Source organism: Arvicanthis niloticus, chromosome 20 (assembly GCF_011762505.2).
Source record: "Arvicanthis niloticus isolate mArvNil1 chromosome 20, mArvNil1.pat.X, whole genome shotgun sequence".
In the NCBI taxonomy this organism is placed as follows: domain Eukaryota; kingdom Metazoa; phylum Chordata; class Mammalia; order Rodentia; family Muridae; genus Arvicanthis; species Arvicanthis niloticus.
The window spans coordinates 40,484,440-40,501,292 of NC_047677.1; the positions used below are offsets into that span (position 1 = coordinate 40,484,440).

At 47.2% G+C, this 16,853-nt stretch overlaps 1 protein-coding gene across 1 annotated transcript in view; it reads left to right on the forward strand.

Annotated features, from left to right (window-relative positions):
- LOC117724806 (solute carrier family 5 member 4-like) overlaps positions 1 to 14,961 on the forward strand; it is a 45,091-nt gene extending 30,130 nt beyond the window's left edge. The window contains exons 9-15 of the mRNA XM_034524728.1: positions 1,240 to 1,375; positions 3,102 to 3,209; positions 4,844 to 4,994; positions 8,419 to 8,587; positions 10,499 to 10,714; positions 11,710 to 11,812; positions 13,891 to 14,961. Coding sequence (XP_034380619.1) covers positions 1,240 to 1,375; positions 3,102 to 3,209; positions 4,844 to 4,994; positions 8,419 to 8,587; positions 10,499 to 10,714; positions 11,710 to 11,812; positions 13,891 to 14,216 — 1,209 coding nt within the window. The 3' untranslated portion in view covers positions 14,217 to 14,961. The remainder of the gene's footprint in view (positions 1 to 1,239; positions 1,376 to 3,101; positions 3,210 to 4,843; positions 4,995 to 8,418; positions 8,588 to 10,498; positions 10,715 to 11,709; positions 11,813 to 13,890) is intronic.
- Positions 14,962 to 16,853: the final 1,892 nt, after the last annotated feature.

The following is a 16,853-nucleotide window of genomic DNA, read 5'->3' on the forward strand; positions in this document are numbered from 1 at the left end:
CTCTCACATGAGGCAGTGTCATAATTCTAATCTTCCATAATCATTAAAAATATTAAATCCTATCTGCTGTTCCTCTTACTGCTAAATCACACTAGCACATTGATTTACTCTTGGTGGGTTCTTTTTTCTAGACACAAGAATATCCTAGTGTACACACTACTTTGTATCCTGTGCCTTTAAATCGCCATGGACATTGTCTTAGTCAGGGTTTCTATTCCTGCATAAAACATCACGACCAAGAAACAAGTTGGGGAGGAGAGGGTTTATTCAGCTTACACTTCCACATTGCTGTTCATCACCATAGGAAGTCAGGACAGGAACTCACACAGGGTAGGAATCTGGAGGCAGGAGCTGATGCAGAGGGCATGGAGGGATGTTACTTACTAGCTTGCTTCCCCTGCCTTGCTCAGCTTGCTTTCTTACAGAACTCAAGATCACCAGCCTAGGGATGGCACCGCCCACTATGGGCCCTCCCACTCTTGATGACTAATTGAGAAAATGCCTTACAGCTGGACCTCATGGAGGCATTTCCTCAAGGGAGGATCCTTTCTCTGTGATAACTCTAGCCTGTGTCAAGGTGACACACACAACCAGTCACTACAGGCATGTTCCTTAAAAATATGACACTTATTAAATTATTTGGATGGCCTGATCGCTCTACCCTGTCTACTGTCTTCCCTTCCCTTCTAAGTGGTTCTCCACCCTCTGGCTGTTCTGTTCCCTTTGGTCTGACATCACTGATGTCTCTTTTAGCACTAGTACCAAGGAATTGGTCCCCAAACAATGGAAGAACCCATATTTTCTTTTCTTTCATGAAACAGGGTTTGCCTATGTAGCCCTGGCTGAATGAAGCTTCCCTTGAACATTTGGTTATTTCCACAGTCTTGCCTTTATCCTCATCACTCATAAGGGCCTACTCCTTCTGTGTGGCAGAAGGGAGGATGTCTTCCCCGTGCCAGGGGCTGGTGAGCCTTACCTTGCCATGGCTGGCATGTAATGCTAGCAGTGAAGCCCAAATCAAACATGATGACCTTGTCCCATCCATTAGTTGTGTATGGGGCAATATGTGCTCACTTGTAACCTTTGTCTCTCCAACTGTGGATGGCCCAAAGATGTACGGATGAAGGCTGAGCATCTTAGCAAACCCCAGCAGACCACGCTGCTGCAGCAGAGACAAGAATCTTATCTGTGCCGACCTCGATACACCTATGACTCCACCCACTCTTCTCTCCACTGCAGGTTTCTGTCCAGCGGTTTCTGGCAGGAAAGAGCAGGCTTCACATGGAAGGTGGCTGCCTCTTGTGCGGCTACTTAAAGCTGCTGCCCATGTTCCTCATGGTAATGCCGGGGATGATCAGCCGTATCCTGTTCCCAGGTACAGTCTTGATTCTGTCACACTCTCTGGGCGACCCGGAGGCGTCTCTCATGGCGGCGTAGCGGTTATTGGGGTTGCCTGGGGGGGGGGGGCTCTTTAGAGTAAAGAACAGATAAAAGCATTTCCCCCACGACACAGTCACATTCCTCCGCACCAGAGGCCCAGCCACAACTTTGGAACACAGTCTTTAGGAGTTCCGGCCGCTCTGTCCCATCGCAGGCCTCATGCCGCATGCCTCCGGTGCGAAACCCGGATCTCTTTGAGACAGTTGTTTCTCACAGCCCCAGACTGAGCATCCCACAGTGCTGGCTGAACTCAAGACACAACCTGGAAGAGGCTGCTTCAGAAAGAAAGACCCGAAGAAAGGCCCACATTCGTTCTACTAAACACTATTAACAACTTGCCTGCCTCTCCTAATGGGTGATCAGAATTCCATTAATGCATTTCGTCCCCATGTTGACTTTTGCTAGCTTGACCTGTCTCTCAGGCTACGAGTCTTGCTTATTGGTTAGGTAAGGGAACAGTTACTCTGATAGGCATTGCCGTAAGAGTGGTGTCCTAGTTAAGTTTCTGTTGGTGTGATTGGACACCGTGACTAAAAGCAACTTGAGGGAGGAAAGGGTTTACTTCATCCTATGTTTCCAGGTAACAGGCCATCACTGAGGGACGTCAGGGCAGGGACTCAAGACAGGAACCTGGAGGAACTGACCACCCCCCCATCCTCCCCATCACCCACACCCACCCTCACCCCCGCTCCCACCCCCACCCCCGGCCGTGGAGAAAAACCCCTTGCTAGCTTACTCCTCAAGGCTTGCTCAGCCTGCTTTCTTATACGATCCAGAACCTCCCACTGCCTAGGGGTGGCGCCGCCCACAGTGGGCTGGGCCCTCCCCCATCAGTCACTAATTAAGAAAATGACTCACAGATTTGCCTATGGGTAAGTCTGATGGGGGACATTTTCTCTATTGAGATTCTCTTTCCCAGATGATGTTAGCTTGTGTTAATTTCACACACAAAAAACCCCCTAGCAGCCCAGGTAGCATGGGCGAATTCTAGCACCACATCGTGCTAAGTGTTTCTGTCAAGGTCAAAGAAAATGGAGAACAGGGCTTAGTGTTCGGTCACTAGGGCGGCAGCCATCTCTCACTCCACCTCACCCTTTGGTCTGCCCCGACATGCTTCCTTCCGTATGCCCATTCCTCCCTCCCCCCAAGCCCCCAACCAGCTTTAATAGAGAAGAGACTCAACGTCTCACCATTTGCTCTTCAGTAATCTCGCAGTGCCATTCAATCTCATGGATATTTCTTTTTGATAAGTAGAAAATCGACCTCTCTGCTCTCCATGACTTGGCAGAGCCTAATTTATCACTTTGAACTATGCCCATCTTGGGGCAAAGGGTAGTGAATTTCCGAGTTCCAATATTATTACGTGGTGGATGGTTCACGGGCTTCCTTAACACTTCATCAGGGCCTTTGAAAGCCTTGCAGAGGTTCTGTGGCTCGCTCTGGGGCCAGTAGAAGGACAGAGCATTTGACTTCTTGGATCCCGAGTCCCTGTTCTTTCTTTATATAGAAGGATCATGGATTGGATAACCCTACGGTGGATCAGGAGTCGGACACCTACCTGTCCGAGTACGATTCCTAATCCGCTTCCTCCCTTCCCCCCAAACTCAGAACTGAGAACTCTTCAACCAGGATGTTGATCCAACCCATACTTCTCTCTGCAGATCAAGTGGCATGTGTTGTGCCTTCAGAATGCCAGAAGTTCTGTGGCCAAGGAACCGGCTGTAGTGCCCTGGCTTACCCAGTGCTGGTCTTAGGAGTGATGCCTCCTGGTAAGGAGTGGGCCTCTCCATTGAGGGTTCCATGACTCCCTTTGGAAAGGCAGGTGGGAGGAGCCTACAGGAATGGGTTCCTTACCTGTCAGTCCATCACTCTGCATATAGAGGCAAGCTGCGTGTTGGGAGTAGTTAGCGTTGCAACAAACTTTGCTCACTCGGGTAGGAGCAAGGCCTTGGCCCTCTCTTTCCTTCCCTCACTGAAGTACACATCCTCACGGAGGCACAACCTATACACACTTGATTGCATTATTTAGGTCACGTGCTCATTTATTCAGAAAACTGGTTCCATACAGCGTAAGTCTTGTTGTAAGCCCCTAGAACACAAAACACCAGCAAGAACAGTGTTGTCCTCAAACTGCTTGTTATACCGTGGGGTTAGTTAAAGAGTCAGGCAGTTACTCAGTCAGGCACTGTCCCAGTCTTGTGTCTTCTAGCTTTAAAAGCCCCACTAAAATTAGTTGAGATACTGCCACAGGGAGCTTCCGGGTAGGGTGCTGGTTACCTTTGGACTCTCCTGATAGCACAAAGAAACTTTCAACCAGGCAGTGGCAGTGCACGAATTTAATTCCAGCACTCTGGAGTCAGAGGCAGGCAAATCTTTGAGTTCAAGGACAGCCTGGTCTACAGAGCAAGGCCCAGGACAGCCAGGGCTACATGGAGAAACCCTGTCTTGAAAAAACCGAAAACCCAAAAGAAACAAACAAAAGAATTTAAGCAGAGCAGTGCCACCAACAGGCCAGCAGGTAGTGGTACCAAGCTGGTACATCTCTATAGAGCTGTACCTCTGTTTGGACTCGGTGTGAACTCATCTACCTACCTTCTGTACTGCATGGCTTCTCCACTGACTCAATAAGCCAAATTGAGCCAAATTAATGTATAAAGGCAGGTTTATTGAGGTTAGCTCTCCGGTGGGTTTCCCTGGTCTCACAGGAGGAGGTCAAGGAAGTTGCCCCTGGGCAGGTGTATGAGCTTTCTATAGGGTAAGGAAGGTGTGAGTGGTGGTGTGCTGGTAAGGTATGAGAATAGCTTTATCAGGTGAGTTTAGGGCCCTGTAAGTGGGTCTTAGGTCCATTGATCACTTTGGAATCCAGAACTAGGTGTTGGCTTTGTCTACTATTTTGTGTGGCCTATCTTCCCCAGGCTTTTGGGAGGGTAAACTCCTGACTGGAGGAGAAAGGCAGGGACCTCCTGGTTCATGCCATCTTGGCCTTCATCCTCAAATCTGCAGCCTAACACCTACATCTTAAGGGCCTCATGGTAGGCACTGCCTGCCCACTTCACAGATGAAGAGCCGTACTTCTTGTCTCCAGCAAGGACCTCGCCTAGTTGGGACATAAACAATTCATCTCGCAGGGCTGTAGTAAGTAAGGGTAATATAACCTGGTGCAGACTAACCGTCCAAGAAATTGCAACTCCCATTATTCTGTAAGGGCACAACAGGAAACTATTGTCCTGTCACCAACAAATGTAACACAGTGTTCTTAGGCGGAATTCCATTCCAGGTTTGTCCAGGCTGCGTGTTTGAGAGCACACTCTGGTGTTTGGCAATGTCCCTTTCGGGGCAGAGGTCTTCTCTGGCCTTGTCAGAGAGCTGGAAGTCCAGGAAATGTGTTCTTTTTTTCTTCCAGGCCTGCAAGGCTTTATGCTGTCCACAGTGTGCGCTTCCCTTATGTCATCCTTAACCTCCATTTTCAACAGTTCCAGTGCCCTGTTCACACTGAACATTTACACCTGGATTCGGCCCACCGCCACGGAGAAGGAGCTCATGATAGCTGGCAGGTGAAGTGTCCAGTCACGTCAGTCAGCCATGGCAGTGACTGCCTGGAAAGTAGGCTGTTAATACTTGACATAAAATTATTGTTTTTTTTTTTTTCTTCTCAGTCCATGTGGGTGGGTGGGGGGTTATTCTTATGCAGTTTTGCAATTATAAGGTGCTAGTTGTCACAAGGAATACTGTTTCCATATGGTTTAAAAAGGGAAGTATTAGTTATAATGAGAATAAAAATGAGCGTGGTTTAATGTACCTCTCCTAAATGGTCCATCAAGGGATATTCATATAAGCTGACCTATTAATTTCCTTAATCCTGAGAAAAACTGTTGAAAGCAACTTTCACTTTTCTTGTTTTAAATGGGAAAAGAAAGTTTTTCAGACAATATAATCTTAATATTATAAGTTAGAATGTAACTGGTATGATTCCCCCCTTGCCCTCCAAGAAATTACTAAGCTTCTAATGAGCATGGATTAGATGAAATTCCAAACAAAGAATTTGAACAAATGATTATAATTTAATTATAATTAAAAGGCCCAATGAAGATACAAACTCTCAAGTGAATTTCAGGAGAATACAAATGGCTGCATGATATAAGGAAGTCAGTTCTCCACATATTGTATTATAGTTAAAATATTAAATATATAGGTCAAAGAAAGTATATTCAAAGGTGCAAGACAGAAACACCAAGTCACACACAAAGGCAGACCCATCAGAATAACAGCACATTTCTCAAACGAAATGTTCAAAACGAGGAGGTGCTTGGAATAAAGTATTTCAAGTTCTGAAAGACAAAACTACCAAACCAGACTACTATACCCAGCAAAACTATCCTCTATAATTGAAGGAGAAAGAAAAACTTCTCCATGATAAAAAATGGATTACAGGAAGTTTTGACTACTAAGTCAACTCTACAGACTGTATTTGAAGGAATCCTTTGAACTGAAGAGAGAAAAAAATGCATCCACAAGGCTACAGGGAAGAATAAAGTGTCCCAGCAGAGCTGGTAAGCAAACAAGAAGTAAGAAAATATGAAACATAGCCGACTCAGCAAAGTGACAGGAATTGGGGTTTAGTTCAAGAACCCTGAATACTAACGGTATTGATTCTGCAATAAAGAGACACAGACTGGCAGACTGGTGTGTGCATGTGGTATTTCAGCAAACACCACATCCAACAGAGTGTTGGTCCACATGAAGCAAGCAGGAGGTCTATTTCAACACAACTCAATATCCAGTTTTAGCTTAAACTTGAGACTCAGATACTGAACAGTTTATTTTAGGCATATATATATTTGGTTTTTCAATACTTTAGGCATATTTAAGTATGACACAATTTTAGAAAAAAAAAGCTTCCTGTAATAGCTTAATTCTGTGTGCACAGTATAAAAAACTTAAGGCTTGACCACATCGAAACACATTGTAAAGTACATGTGGTCTCTGTAGGCTTAGATATTTCAAAACTTACTTTAATAGGGTTCTCACATGCTTTGACAACCCGCCCCTTCTAGCCCACCATCCAAAGGTAGGGGAGAAAAGATGGTGAATAGGGCAAGGGGAGGTGGATCTGTTTAGAAGTAGTTCTTTGTGGTGATTCCAATCTCTGTTGTCAGGATACCGGCAGTCCAGTTCAGTAGTGTCAGGATACCAACAAACTAGTCCAAAAATTCCACCACAGATCAGCACCAGTGGCAGGATCCAGCAAAAACAGCCAGGTCTCTCCCAAATCACCAGGAGTCAGTGAGAGAGACCAGACCCAGAGGGAATGGCAGGAGTAGTTCTCTGCCGTGCCTTTCTCAACCAAGTAAAGATCAGTGAAAATTCAAGACCAATGAAGCATTGAACAGCTAGCAAGCTATGCATAGCTATGCAAGTGCTCCACCACTGCCTGTCAAGTCCTATTTATACTCTCTCCAAATATCACATGTCCTCTCACCGGTCTTGCCTCAGCAAAACATCACATGAGTCTGCATCACATGATGTAACCAGAAATTTCCACTCCAGATCTCTTCCATAAAGATGGGTTCTATGGATTGCCTACACGTGACATCTTCAGGATCTGGGGGAGGACCAGTGGTGATCTCAGTCATACAGGTAGCACAAAGGTCACCGAGCTATTAACCACCTCTGCTCTTTGTAAAGTATATGTGACTTCACCCATAAAGGTGGGTTCTATTGACCGAAAAAAACAGTGCTCAAGATAAGGTTCTTAGGGAGAATGACTGAGGTAAACATGAAGGTTCTAGGGGAGCCAAGTGTGGCCAGGCTGTACACATAGCACAGATCACCAGCCCGTTAACCACTTCCTTTCCAAGCTTTGTGGGCAGAAAACAGGTTATATACCTCTTCCTTTAAAAAGACAAGTATGCATGCGTGTTTAATATTCCCGGCTTCCCAGTGCTTATTTGTGAGCACAGAGACCTTGTGCCCTCCTGTCGCGCCCCGCTCGACCAGCAAGGAAGACACGACAAACCGGATCCTTCTCAACAGCCTTTATTGTAGAAGTGCTCTTTTAGATTTCAGGGAGAGACCTCGAATGCCCAGAATGGGCTGCTTATATACCCTCAGCCCTGGGAGGGTGGGGAAGCACATGGAGGTGCACAATTGGTCAAATTGCAGTGCTTCATTAGCATACCACATTAGCATACCCCGCCCGGGAGGGGTGATTGGTCAGAATGTGGTACTTAATTAGCATACCCCGTTCGGGAGGGGTTGGAGCCAAACTGAATTGCGCATGCGCAGTGCACTGGTAGTTACTACCAGAGGCCTAGGCAGGCGCCATGTTGGCCAGATTGGCTGGCGTGCGTGTCTTGGCCTGCCGAGTCTGGTCGACGGCCTACACCCTCCGAGACTGGGGTGAAAAATCTCAAGGGGACTCATCTCTTCATTGCCTCAAAACATGTATTTTACCACCAAAATGGGTGCCATGTTAAGTAAAAGGATGGGGGCGGGGGAAAGCATTCCAAGCAATTGAAACTAGGAAATAAGGTATTACTATTGGAACAAAATAGACTTCGAAGTTAGTCTGAAAGGGTGAAGAGAGTCATTTCAAAATGATCAAGAGAAGAATCCCGGTCAGCTCAACCTCATAAAACAAACACCACCAACTACAAAGAAACAGATTAGACCCAACTTAATAGCGTGGGCAACATCAATAGTCTAGTCTTTCCAACTTATTCTACCAAAAAACAGAGAAACATCTGATTCAAATGGCATTGTAGATCCAATAGGTTCTAGTAGACGTTGTAGTGCATTTCTTTCAAACACTGATGAATATATAGTCTCAACAAACAACTATTCCTAAAATAGATCATAACCACAACAATAGTAGTCATATTAATAATCATAAAAAAGCTACTAGTTAGGGTTTGCAGGGTTTCTTTGCAGGAAGGAAAAATCTTCAAATCAATCACCGAGTGTTGGTTTAATTCACAGGTTTTTTGTTATAATCTTGCTCGCGGTCACCATTGTCTGGATCCCCATTATAGAAATGGCACCCAGTGAGACACTGTTTGAGTACATGCAGGTCCTTAAGAGCTGCTTGACCCCAAGCGTGACTGCCGTCTTTCTGCTGGCCGTGTTCTGCAAGAGGGTGAACGAGCAGGTGGGTGTTCACGTGGAATGGTGCAAGGGGCCATCTTCATACCCCAGATATCTTTACAAGAGCCGCCTTAGCGAGGTTCCTTGGGTATCAGGAGTTCACAGGAGGGCATCATCTGCTTTCTGAGAGATGACCTCTTTCCCAGGGGAGTTGGTCTTTCCCAGTTGGAGTTGTGCACTGCTGTGCACAGAGGGAAAGGAATGTATCTCCTTTGTTTTCTTCCCTTTGTAAAGCAACCCACTTCTGTCCCTGCCAGAAGAAGCTATCTCCCTTAAACTTGTGGAAGTGATAAAAACCCGAGTGGACCCCTCTGCTGAGTAGTTGCCTCTAAGAAACTGCCCCTCCGTGGCCTCTGTCCATGGAGAGAGCTCACACTTTATATTGAATTACAGCGGTAGATGCCTTTGCTTTCTCTGTGCTGAGATGATTGTTTGAACCGACTCTTCAGTTACGCTTCAGACGAAAAAGAAAGAGAAAGACAACCTCCCCCCAATGCCCCAAGACCCCCTCCCCAACCCAAAAGGTCTCAATGAATGGTTTATTTTATCAACAATCCTCCATGTATAAACTTAATGGCATGACCACTCCATGGTACAGATGATGAACAGAAGCTTTTTATTATAGATGTGAGAGAGTACAACCAAGGGCATCAGGAAGAATCCAGAACAGAGAGAGAAAGAAGTAGACTGGACAAGGCCAGTGCTGAGAGGGTGAGACGGAGAGGGAGAGAGAGAAGAGAGAAAGTATATAGAGAGACATAGGGACAGAGTGGGGGAGGGGCATAGCAGGGATAACAGGGTTATTAAGGAGAATGAGTCATTTGGGGGAGGGAAGTCCATGAGCTGGAGAGGGTTTAGGGTAAGGGAGGAGGAGACAGGATGTGAGATACCCGAAGTGGGTGCTGGGAACTGAATTTGGGTCCTCTGCAAAAGCAGCAAATGCTCTTAACAGGTGAAGCTATCTCTCCTACCCCACCTCACCCCACCCCACCCCACCCTGCCTCACAACTCTTCAAATACCCCGTGTTACTATTCACTTGCATTCAAGATCCTGTCTTACATCCACCCCAGCCCGAAAGAGTCTCTAGATTCGACTCCTGAGCCACGATCTAGTCCTTACCTTTACAGAGCGGGCAGTTGGGGTGAGGAAGAGGAGGAGGAGCATGCCAGCACAGACTCTGAAGTGCGTAACAGGGACTTGTGATGCGGAGAGAGTCCAGAGGCCATCATGGGCTTTGATGTGTTGATAGGCACCACAAGCAGTCATACGTCCACTCCTTTTGGTAGAGGGGGCTGGCTTCACAGTTAACTGGGGATTGCTGGCGTAGGGATGAAGCACACTATAGGGGTGAGTCTTGATCCTGGTGACAGGTGCTGAGAAGTCACTGGAGGGTCCAGGGAGAGGCTTGGCATTCTCTAGTAGAAGTTCCTGCAGAGCCAGGGGACAGTTGGGAACAAGGTGTGGGCCCCTGAACCAGAAAAGATGGAGGAGGTGAGGGCCACGAGAAAGGACTGGATTCAGGACACAGTTTGGAAGCAGAGGCCAACATGACTTGCTGAGGGATGGATGATGGGGAAGAGCATAGAAAAGCAGTGAGCTGGAGCTGGCTCCTGGGTTTGACTGGAGCATGAGCTCTCAGAGCTGGGCTCCCACGTAGGGAAAAGAGGGATGCAGCTCTTTTCATACACAGTTTGAGATGCCTCAGTTAAAAGCATCTGCAATTCTTCCCAAGTCCCCTGCTCGATGTAAGGGACAGTGCCACAGCCTGGCATCTCCTCCCTTGCTCAGACTCTCATCTGCAAGGTATTGATGCCCCCATCACAAGACACTTAACTTTAGAACCCAGCTCATCAGCGAAGGGGGGAAGAAGCCCTTTGTCTTGCCCGTCTAACTCTTGTTCGGCTTCTTTGGCAGGGCGCCTTCTGGGGGCTGATTCTGGGAACCACAATTGGTGTCTTCCGACTGCTGGCCGAGCTTTTCTATAGACCCGTGACCTGCGGGGGAGAGCGACAGTGTCCCATGTTTATCTGCAACCTCCATTACCTCTATTTTGGCTTTTGCCTTTTCTTGGTCACCATTCTGGTCATACTGGCTATTTCCTTATTCACGGAACCGATTCCAGATGATCATGTAAGTGACACCGAGGCTTGAGGAAGAGTCCCAGGGTAATCAGGAATGGGGGAGGACTGGCTGGATTCCTGGATATGGGAGGACCACGGGTAGAGTCAGTCAGCCATGGGCAAAGGATCCCAGAAAGGATCCTGGTTGCAATTGAATGTTGGCTCAACAATCTCACCACCACCACCACCACCACAGTAATAATAATAATAATAATAATAATAATAATAATAATAATAATAATAAATAAAATAATAACAATAACAATAACATTAGTAATAAACACATGATTCAATGATCCATCAACTACAAATTCATTTAAGCTTGAGAGTTAGACTTACAAAGGGCTTATTGTCCCTGAAGCACTGAGTTCACTAATCTCAGTATAGAGCAATGCCGTCAGGACAGTCCACGCAGAAGGGCCATGGGACAGGATTATAGGCCCCAGACTATAGGCCCTCTCAACCTCCTCTTCAGAAGCTCTTTCCTACTCTCCTCAGGAGGCAAGTGTCGGTCATCTGTTTTACGTGTTTATTAGAAAGCTTGGACTTAGAGAAGTTAAAAATAGTTGTTCATTGTAATGAGCATATGAAGTGCTCCCATGCTCTCCAAAGCCTGAACTGCCTCCATTTTATAGCCTACTTTGTTTGGCACTTAGCACAAGGAATTGGTGTTGGCAGGAGTAAGGGTCCCAGGTATCTACCTGTCAATCAAGAGGAAGCAAGACAGACAGGTACGGAGCGCAAGGTCTTGACCAAGTACCTTGCTTGCAGTGTTACTTAGTCTGGACAAAAAGGGTGAATTCCATTGTCAAAAGTTAAATTAGCCATGACAGTGGCAGAGGTATTACAAGTTTAGGTCAGCCGGGTAAGTAGCAAATTTCAAGGCCGCCTAAGTCACTCAGGGAAAAGCTGTCATAAAGATGATAAGCAGAGCCAACTTGGATATATGTCTGTAGGCCAAGGTCCCATGGTGACACCCTCCTACCCTGCTCTCTCCACACCTAGCTCCATGGTCTCTGCTGGAGTTTACGTAACAGTCCACAGAGGAGAGTGACTCTAGACAAAGAGATGAGGTGGAAGACCTTCCCCAGCTTCTCATCCCAGCCAGGTAATGACGGACATCCATAGCCTCCGGAAGCCATCCTGGGTGGACCCCGAAGCTGGGGCAGCTGCCCCAAACACCTCCTACCCCATCATTCTACCCCCCCCCCCAGATACATCCAGATAGAAGGATTTCTATCGCTCGCTTTCTTCCCACTAAACTGCTTCTGGGGTTGTTCGCACATGTGGAGTCTATGAGGTCAAAGGATGGGAAAGCCAGGCGATGAGGGGGCACCGGAAAGGGAGAAAGGATCCAGGAAAACCTAGTGCCCTAGAAACACTTCCCAGCAATGTTTGGATGACGGGTGGAGGTCAAGTCTCAAGAACTGGCCTTTGGGTTTAGCGGCCCCCATCCGACTCCCTCACCCCCTGCACACACAGTGCACAGTGTACCTCTGGCGGAGCATACCGGAAGCGGAAGCGCGGCATTGAGAGAGGAGTACTCGAGTGTAAAAGAAGGGCAATGGTGGGGAATTCCTCCCTCAAGTTTCTTCAGGTTTTGAGCTGGGAAGAGAAGGTGCCCAGCAGTCAGGTAAAGTCAGCGAGCCCGGGAGCTTCAAAATGTGCACTCTCTGACCATGAAACAGCCAGATGCTCACCATATCGCCTTACCTGTTAGGTGCCTTTGAGCTCTGGCTGAATCACTAGATGGCTTTTCCGAATATTTCCAATGCTTCTCTCTGCAGCCTGTGTGCCATAGAGTAACGCCATGGGTATTTAAGAGCAGAAGCCACAGGATGACTGGGGACCAGGACTCTCAGCCACAAAATGAAATAACTAAGTCACCGGCTGGTCCTCCCTGGCTACAGGTCTCCTCCACCTTGAAATGGAAGCCACTTTATCTCTGGAGAGGCCTCTGTCCCCGAGGCCTCTCCAGTCTCAGCTGCAGGGACAAGAGGCAGAAGACATGGGCTCGGGGGACATCAGATGTCACAGCATAACCAGCTCTGGCTGAAATGGAGTTGCCTTGTCACCCAGCAGGGCCCTATTCCCAGGAGTGGCTAGGCGAGGTCACATTCTAGGCAGAGGCTGGGCCCTGAGTCGTGGGATAGACCTTAGTATGGTGCTGATCCAGCCAGCACTATCAGCAAAGACAGACTCTGGAGTAACATGCAGCTCCAGTTGGGAGTCCCAGAGAAAAGAATGGCAGCCTTCTGAAGTTACTGGGCTCCCCTTCTGGATAGCTGTAGGATGGTCCTCTGGAGCCCTGGTGTCTGCAGTTGTCCCTGCTGGCCACACAGAGGACTAGAGCTTCCAGGAGAAGACACGGCCTGGAAGTTACTAAAGAGAACAACGTCTGTTTCTAGGACTTAGGGGGTTCCCTCTGTCCTCCAAAGCATAATGACCTCAGGGGCAAGAATACTGGCTGGTTTTGTGCTTCAACTTGACACAAGCTGGAGTTATCACAGAGAAAGGAGCCTCCCTTGAGGAAATGCCTCCATGAGATCCAGCTGTAAGGCAGTTTCTCAATTAGTCATCAAGGATGGGGGTCCATTGTGGGTGGTGCCATCCCTGGGTCCTATAAGAAAGCAGGCTGAGCAAACCAGGGGAAGCAAGCCAGTAAGTAACATCTCTCCATGGCCTCTGCATCAGCTCCTGCCTCCAAGTTCCTACCCTGTTTGAGTTCCAGTCCTGACTTCCTTTGGTGATGAACAGCAATGTGGAAGTGTAAGCTGAATAAACTCTTTCCTCCCCAACTTGCTTCTTGGTCATGATGTTTGTGCAGGAATACAAACTCTAAGACAACAGGTGCAGAAAGAAGAAAGGCCACCACTACTTGTCCTATACTTAAAAGGATGGAGAACAGTATCGTAACGGCATATTGAGTTATAACACAGTGGGTTCCTATAACACTTACTTGGGCTGCCCAATCTAGATGATCTGGGCACGACCAGCACCCCAATACTTCCCAAACCCCTTTCTCACCCGGTGTTTTATTTGTTTTCTCTAAGAACTTTCCTTGCACAGGCTGACAACAGGCTTTCATTTAAGGAGTCCAAGGAACTTCATGCTGCTAAGGTGGGCCTCCCTGACTTCCAAAGTCAAGCCTACTTGACCCCTGACCATCCATTCCCTCTTTTCCAGGTATGTTCGGGGAGGCCCACACCTGCTTCTGGAAGTTCTGGGACTTGTTCTGTGGTCTCGACTCACAGCCCAAGTCTAAGACAGGCCCTGAGAACACCACCAAAGAGGAGTTAGAGGAAACCTGGAAGCAAATGGTGACCAACGAGACGTCAATGGCCTTAGAGATTCTGTCCAGGAGAATGGCATCTAGAAAGAGCGAGGATCACATAGACAGGATGAAAGACTGGAGCGACGAGCTGGAGAGCCACTTCTGGAAGAGAGTCGTGCAGGCTAGCGCGATCCTATTGATCCTGCTTCTCATTGCTGCTCACGTCTATTTTGCATGATGACTCAGGTCTTGTTGCCTTTCCCAGACTGCCTGCCTCATCACGGAGGGATGAAGTGTTTCCTTTATAGAGACCCAACAATATGGGGGTCCAAGACCACACCAATGAACGCTGGCTCTCCCTCGGCAAGCACTAACAGCTGACGCGCATGCGTGGACAAGAGACAAAGCCAGAGAGAACATGCGCTCCTCTTGGAGGCGAACCCTCGTCTCTAAATTTCTTAGGCATTACGGGCTTTTCCTTTTAAAATTTAATGCTGGCTTTAGAAAAAAAATCTATAATATTTTGAGATATATTTTAAAAATCTCCCCACTCAATATTGCTTTGTTCTCTATGAAAATGGGAGGCATGGTCCAGCTGAAAGATGCCTGTCTTGCCGCAGTCTCTCGCCCACAGGTGTTGAATCAATGCCTACGATGACCACTCAGGCGACCAAGGAACAACAGCTCCCTCCTTGGTGCAAACTTCAGCTGCTCAGGAGTGCTCTAAAGGAGTTGGTTCTTAAACCACTTACTGGCTTCTATTCCTCTAATTCCCTTGAGGGTAGAGGGAGGGTCCACTCCTTTGCTATGAGCTCTCCTTAGCTACACCCCGTTTCTTACATTAAGAGTGGGGCTTTATAGGTGAGATTCTTTTTAGTCGACAATGTCCAGGCACTCCTGGGCTATGTCTCTATGGGAATCCCCTAAACTTCTCTTTCTTCTTCTCCGATCATAATAAATGATGTGTGTCGTTAGCAAAACTTAAAGGTGTCTTTTTTCTTTTTTCTTTTTTGGTTTTTCAAGACAGGGTTTCTCTGTGTATCTCTGGCTGTCCTGGAACTCACTGTGTAGACCAGGCTGGCCTCAAACTCAGAAATCCACCTGCCTCTGCCTCCCAAGTGCTGGGACTAAAGGCGTGCACTGCCGCTGCCCGGAGTAACTTTCAGGTGTCTTGAAGTGACTTGGGGAAGGCCCATTCAGAGTTGTGTAACCCACATTCTTAAGGTATACTTACTGACATACCCAGTGCCTTATTCTTTCCTTAGTTCTTTAGCAGACAGTTCTGAGTGCCAGTTTTGGCGCCCCCCCCCCATGTTGTGTCCTGTTAGAAATGGGTCTGGGGGTCCCAAAAAAATGACCACGCAATCTGACAGATATCCACAAGGCAGAAGTTTTGTTGTGCCAGGGAAGTGTTAATGATCCCCCAAAAACAGACAGGAGCTGATCTGATGCAACTCACAGCAGGGTCTTTATTCTATTTGAGCTAGCTCAACCCCTCCCCCGCACCCTCCGAACCCAATGCACCACTGTTACTCAGGACAGTTTTGGTAGTGGGGGAGCCCCGAACGTCTATCAGGGCAAGGCTTTATAGTAAACAGTAAACAGGGAAAGTAAGTAAGCAAGAATTTAATCGGCACTATGCCCTTTAACATAATTGGCTGGTGCTGGGAGCCATATCATAAACTTAACTTCTGTTCCCCTCTGCATTGGTGGTCGTTAGGCAGAGGGTGGGTTTGTAACCTGGGGGTGCAGGTTTGTTGGGGGAATAACCTGGAGACACTGGTCTTATTGAGGATATAACCTGGAAACTCGGTGTTGTTGAGGATTAGCCTAGAGATTGGAGCTAAGCTCAGGTTTTGTTGGGGGGCAACTTGGAAACTAATGCTAGGTACCAGCCTGTTAGTTTACCTGAGTTCAAACTTAGGTCAGGTTCTCTAAAATGGAGTCTGAATTTAAAAGATTTGGCATCTCAATTTTACTTCTGTAGGATGCACAGATGCACTTCAGATTAGTTCACTAATCCCCAGTAAGACCGAGTTTCCAGGGCTACTTATTAGCCCTTGCCTAACAACCACCAATGCAAGCAAGCAAGCAAGCAAGCAAGCAAGCAAGCAAGCAAGCAAGCAAGCCAGCCAGCCAGCCAGCCACCAACCAGGGCGTCCAGTGCCTCACTCTGGTCAGTCGGAACCTGGCCTCACATTCGTTATGTGATTGACTAATTCAAAACAGCAGAGCTGACCAGCAAAGTGCAACTTCTGAGAATAGGACTCAACCTTGAGCTTTGATTAAAAAAAAAAAAAAAAAAAAAAAAAGGCAGACTTGGGGAGGGATTTTGCTGACTGATGTCTTTGCAAACCTCTGTAAAGAGGGCTCTTCCTTTGTCCACATTTGACCCTTTGATAGAAAAGAGAATACATCTCATCAACATTTTTGTTCGTTTTGTTTTTCAGATTTATTTATTTATTTATTTTTATCTATGTGAGTAAACTGTCACTGCTTTCAGACATCCCAGAAGAGGGCATCCATCCCATTCCAGATGGTTGTCAGCTACCCTGTGGTTGCTGGGAACAGAACTCAGGACCCCTGGAAGAGCAGTCAGTGCTCTTGACCGCTGAGCCGTCTCTCCAGCCCCTCATTGACATTTTCCGTAATGCCCCCTCTATAACACAATTCCGTCATTTTTCAAATTCATTGTGCATGTTTGGAAACATTTCATGAGCGGTTTCTTAAGAGGCTCTCAAGATACTCTGAGTACAACCACCCACTTTCCAACCCCTGGTACACTCACTATGTGTTCCTTGCCCACCCAACTTCATGGTCTCAATTTTAGTTAGTAAGCCCAACAAACTTACATGGTATCGCTTACACTGTCTTG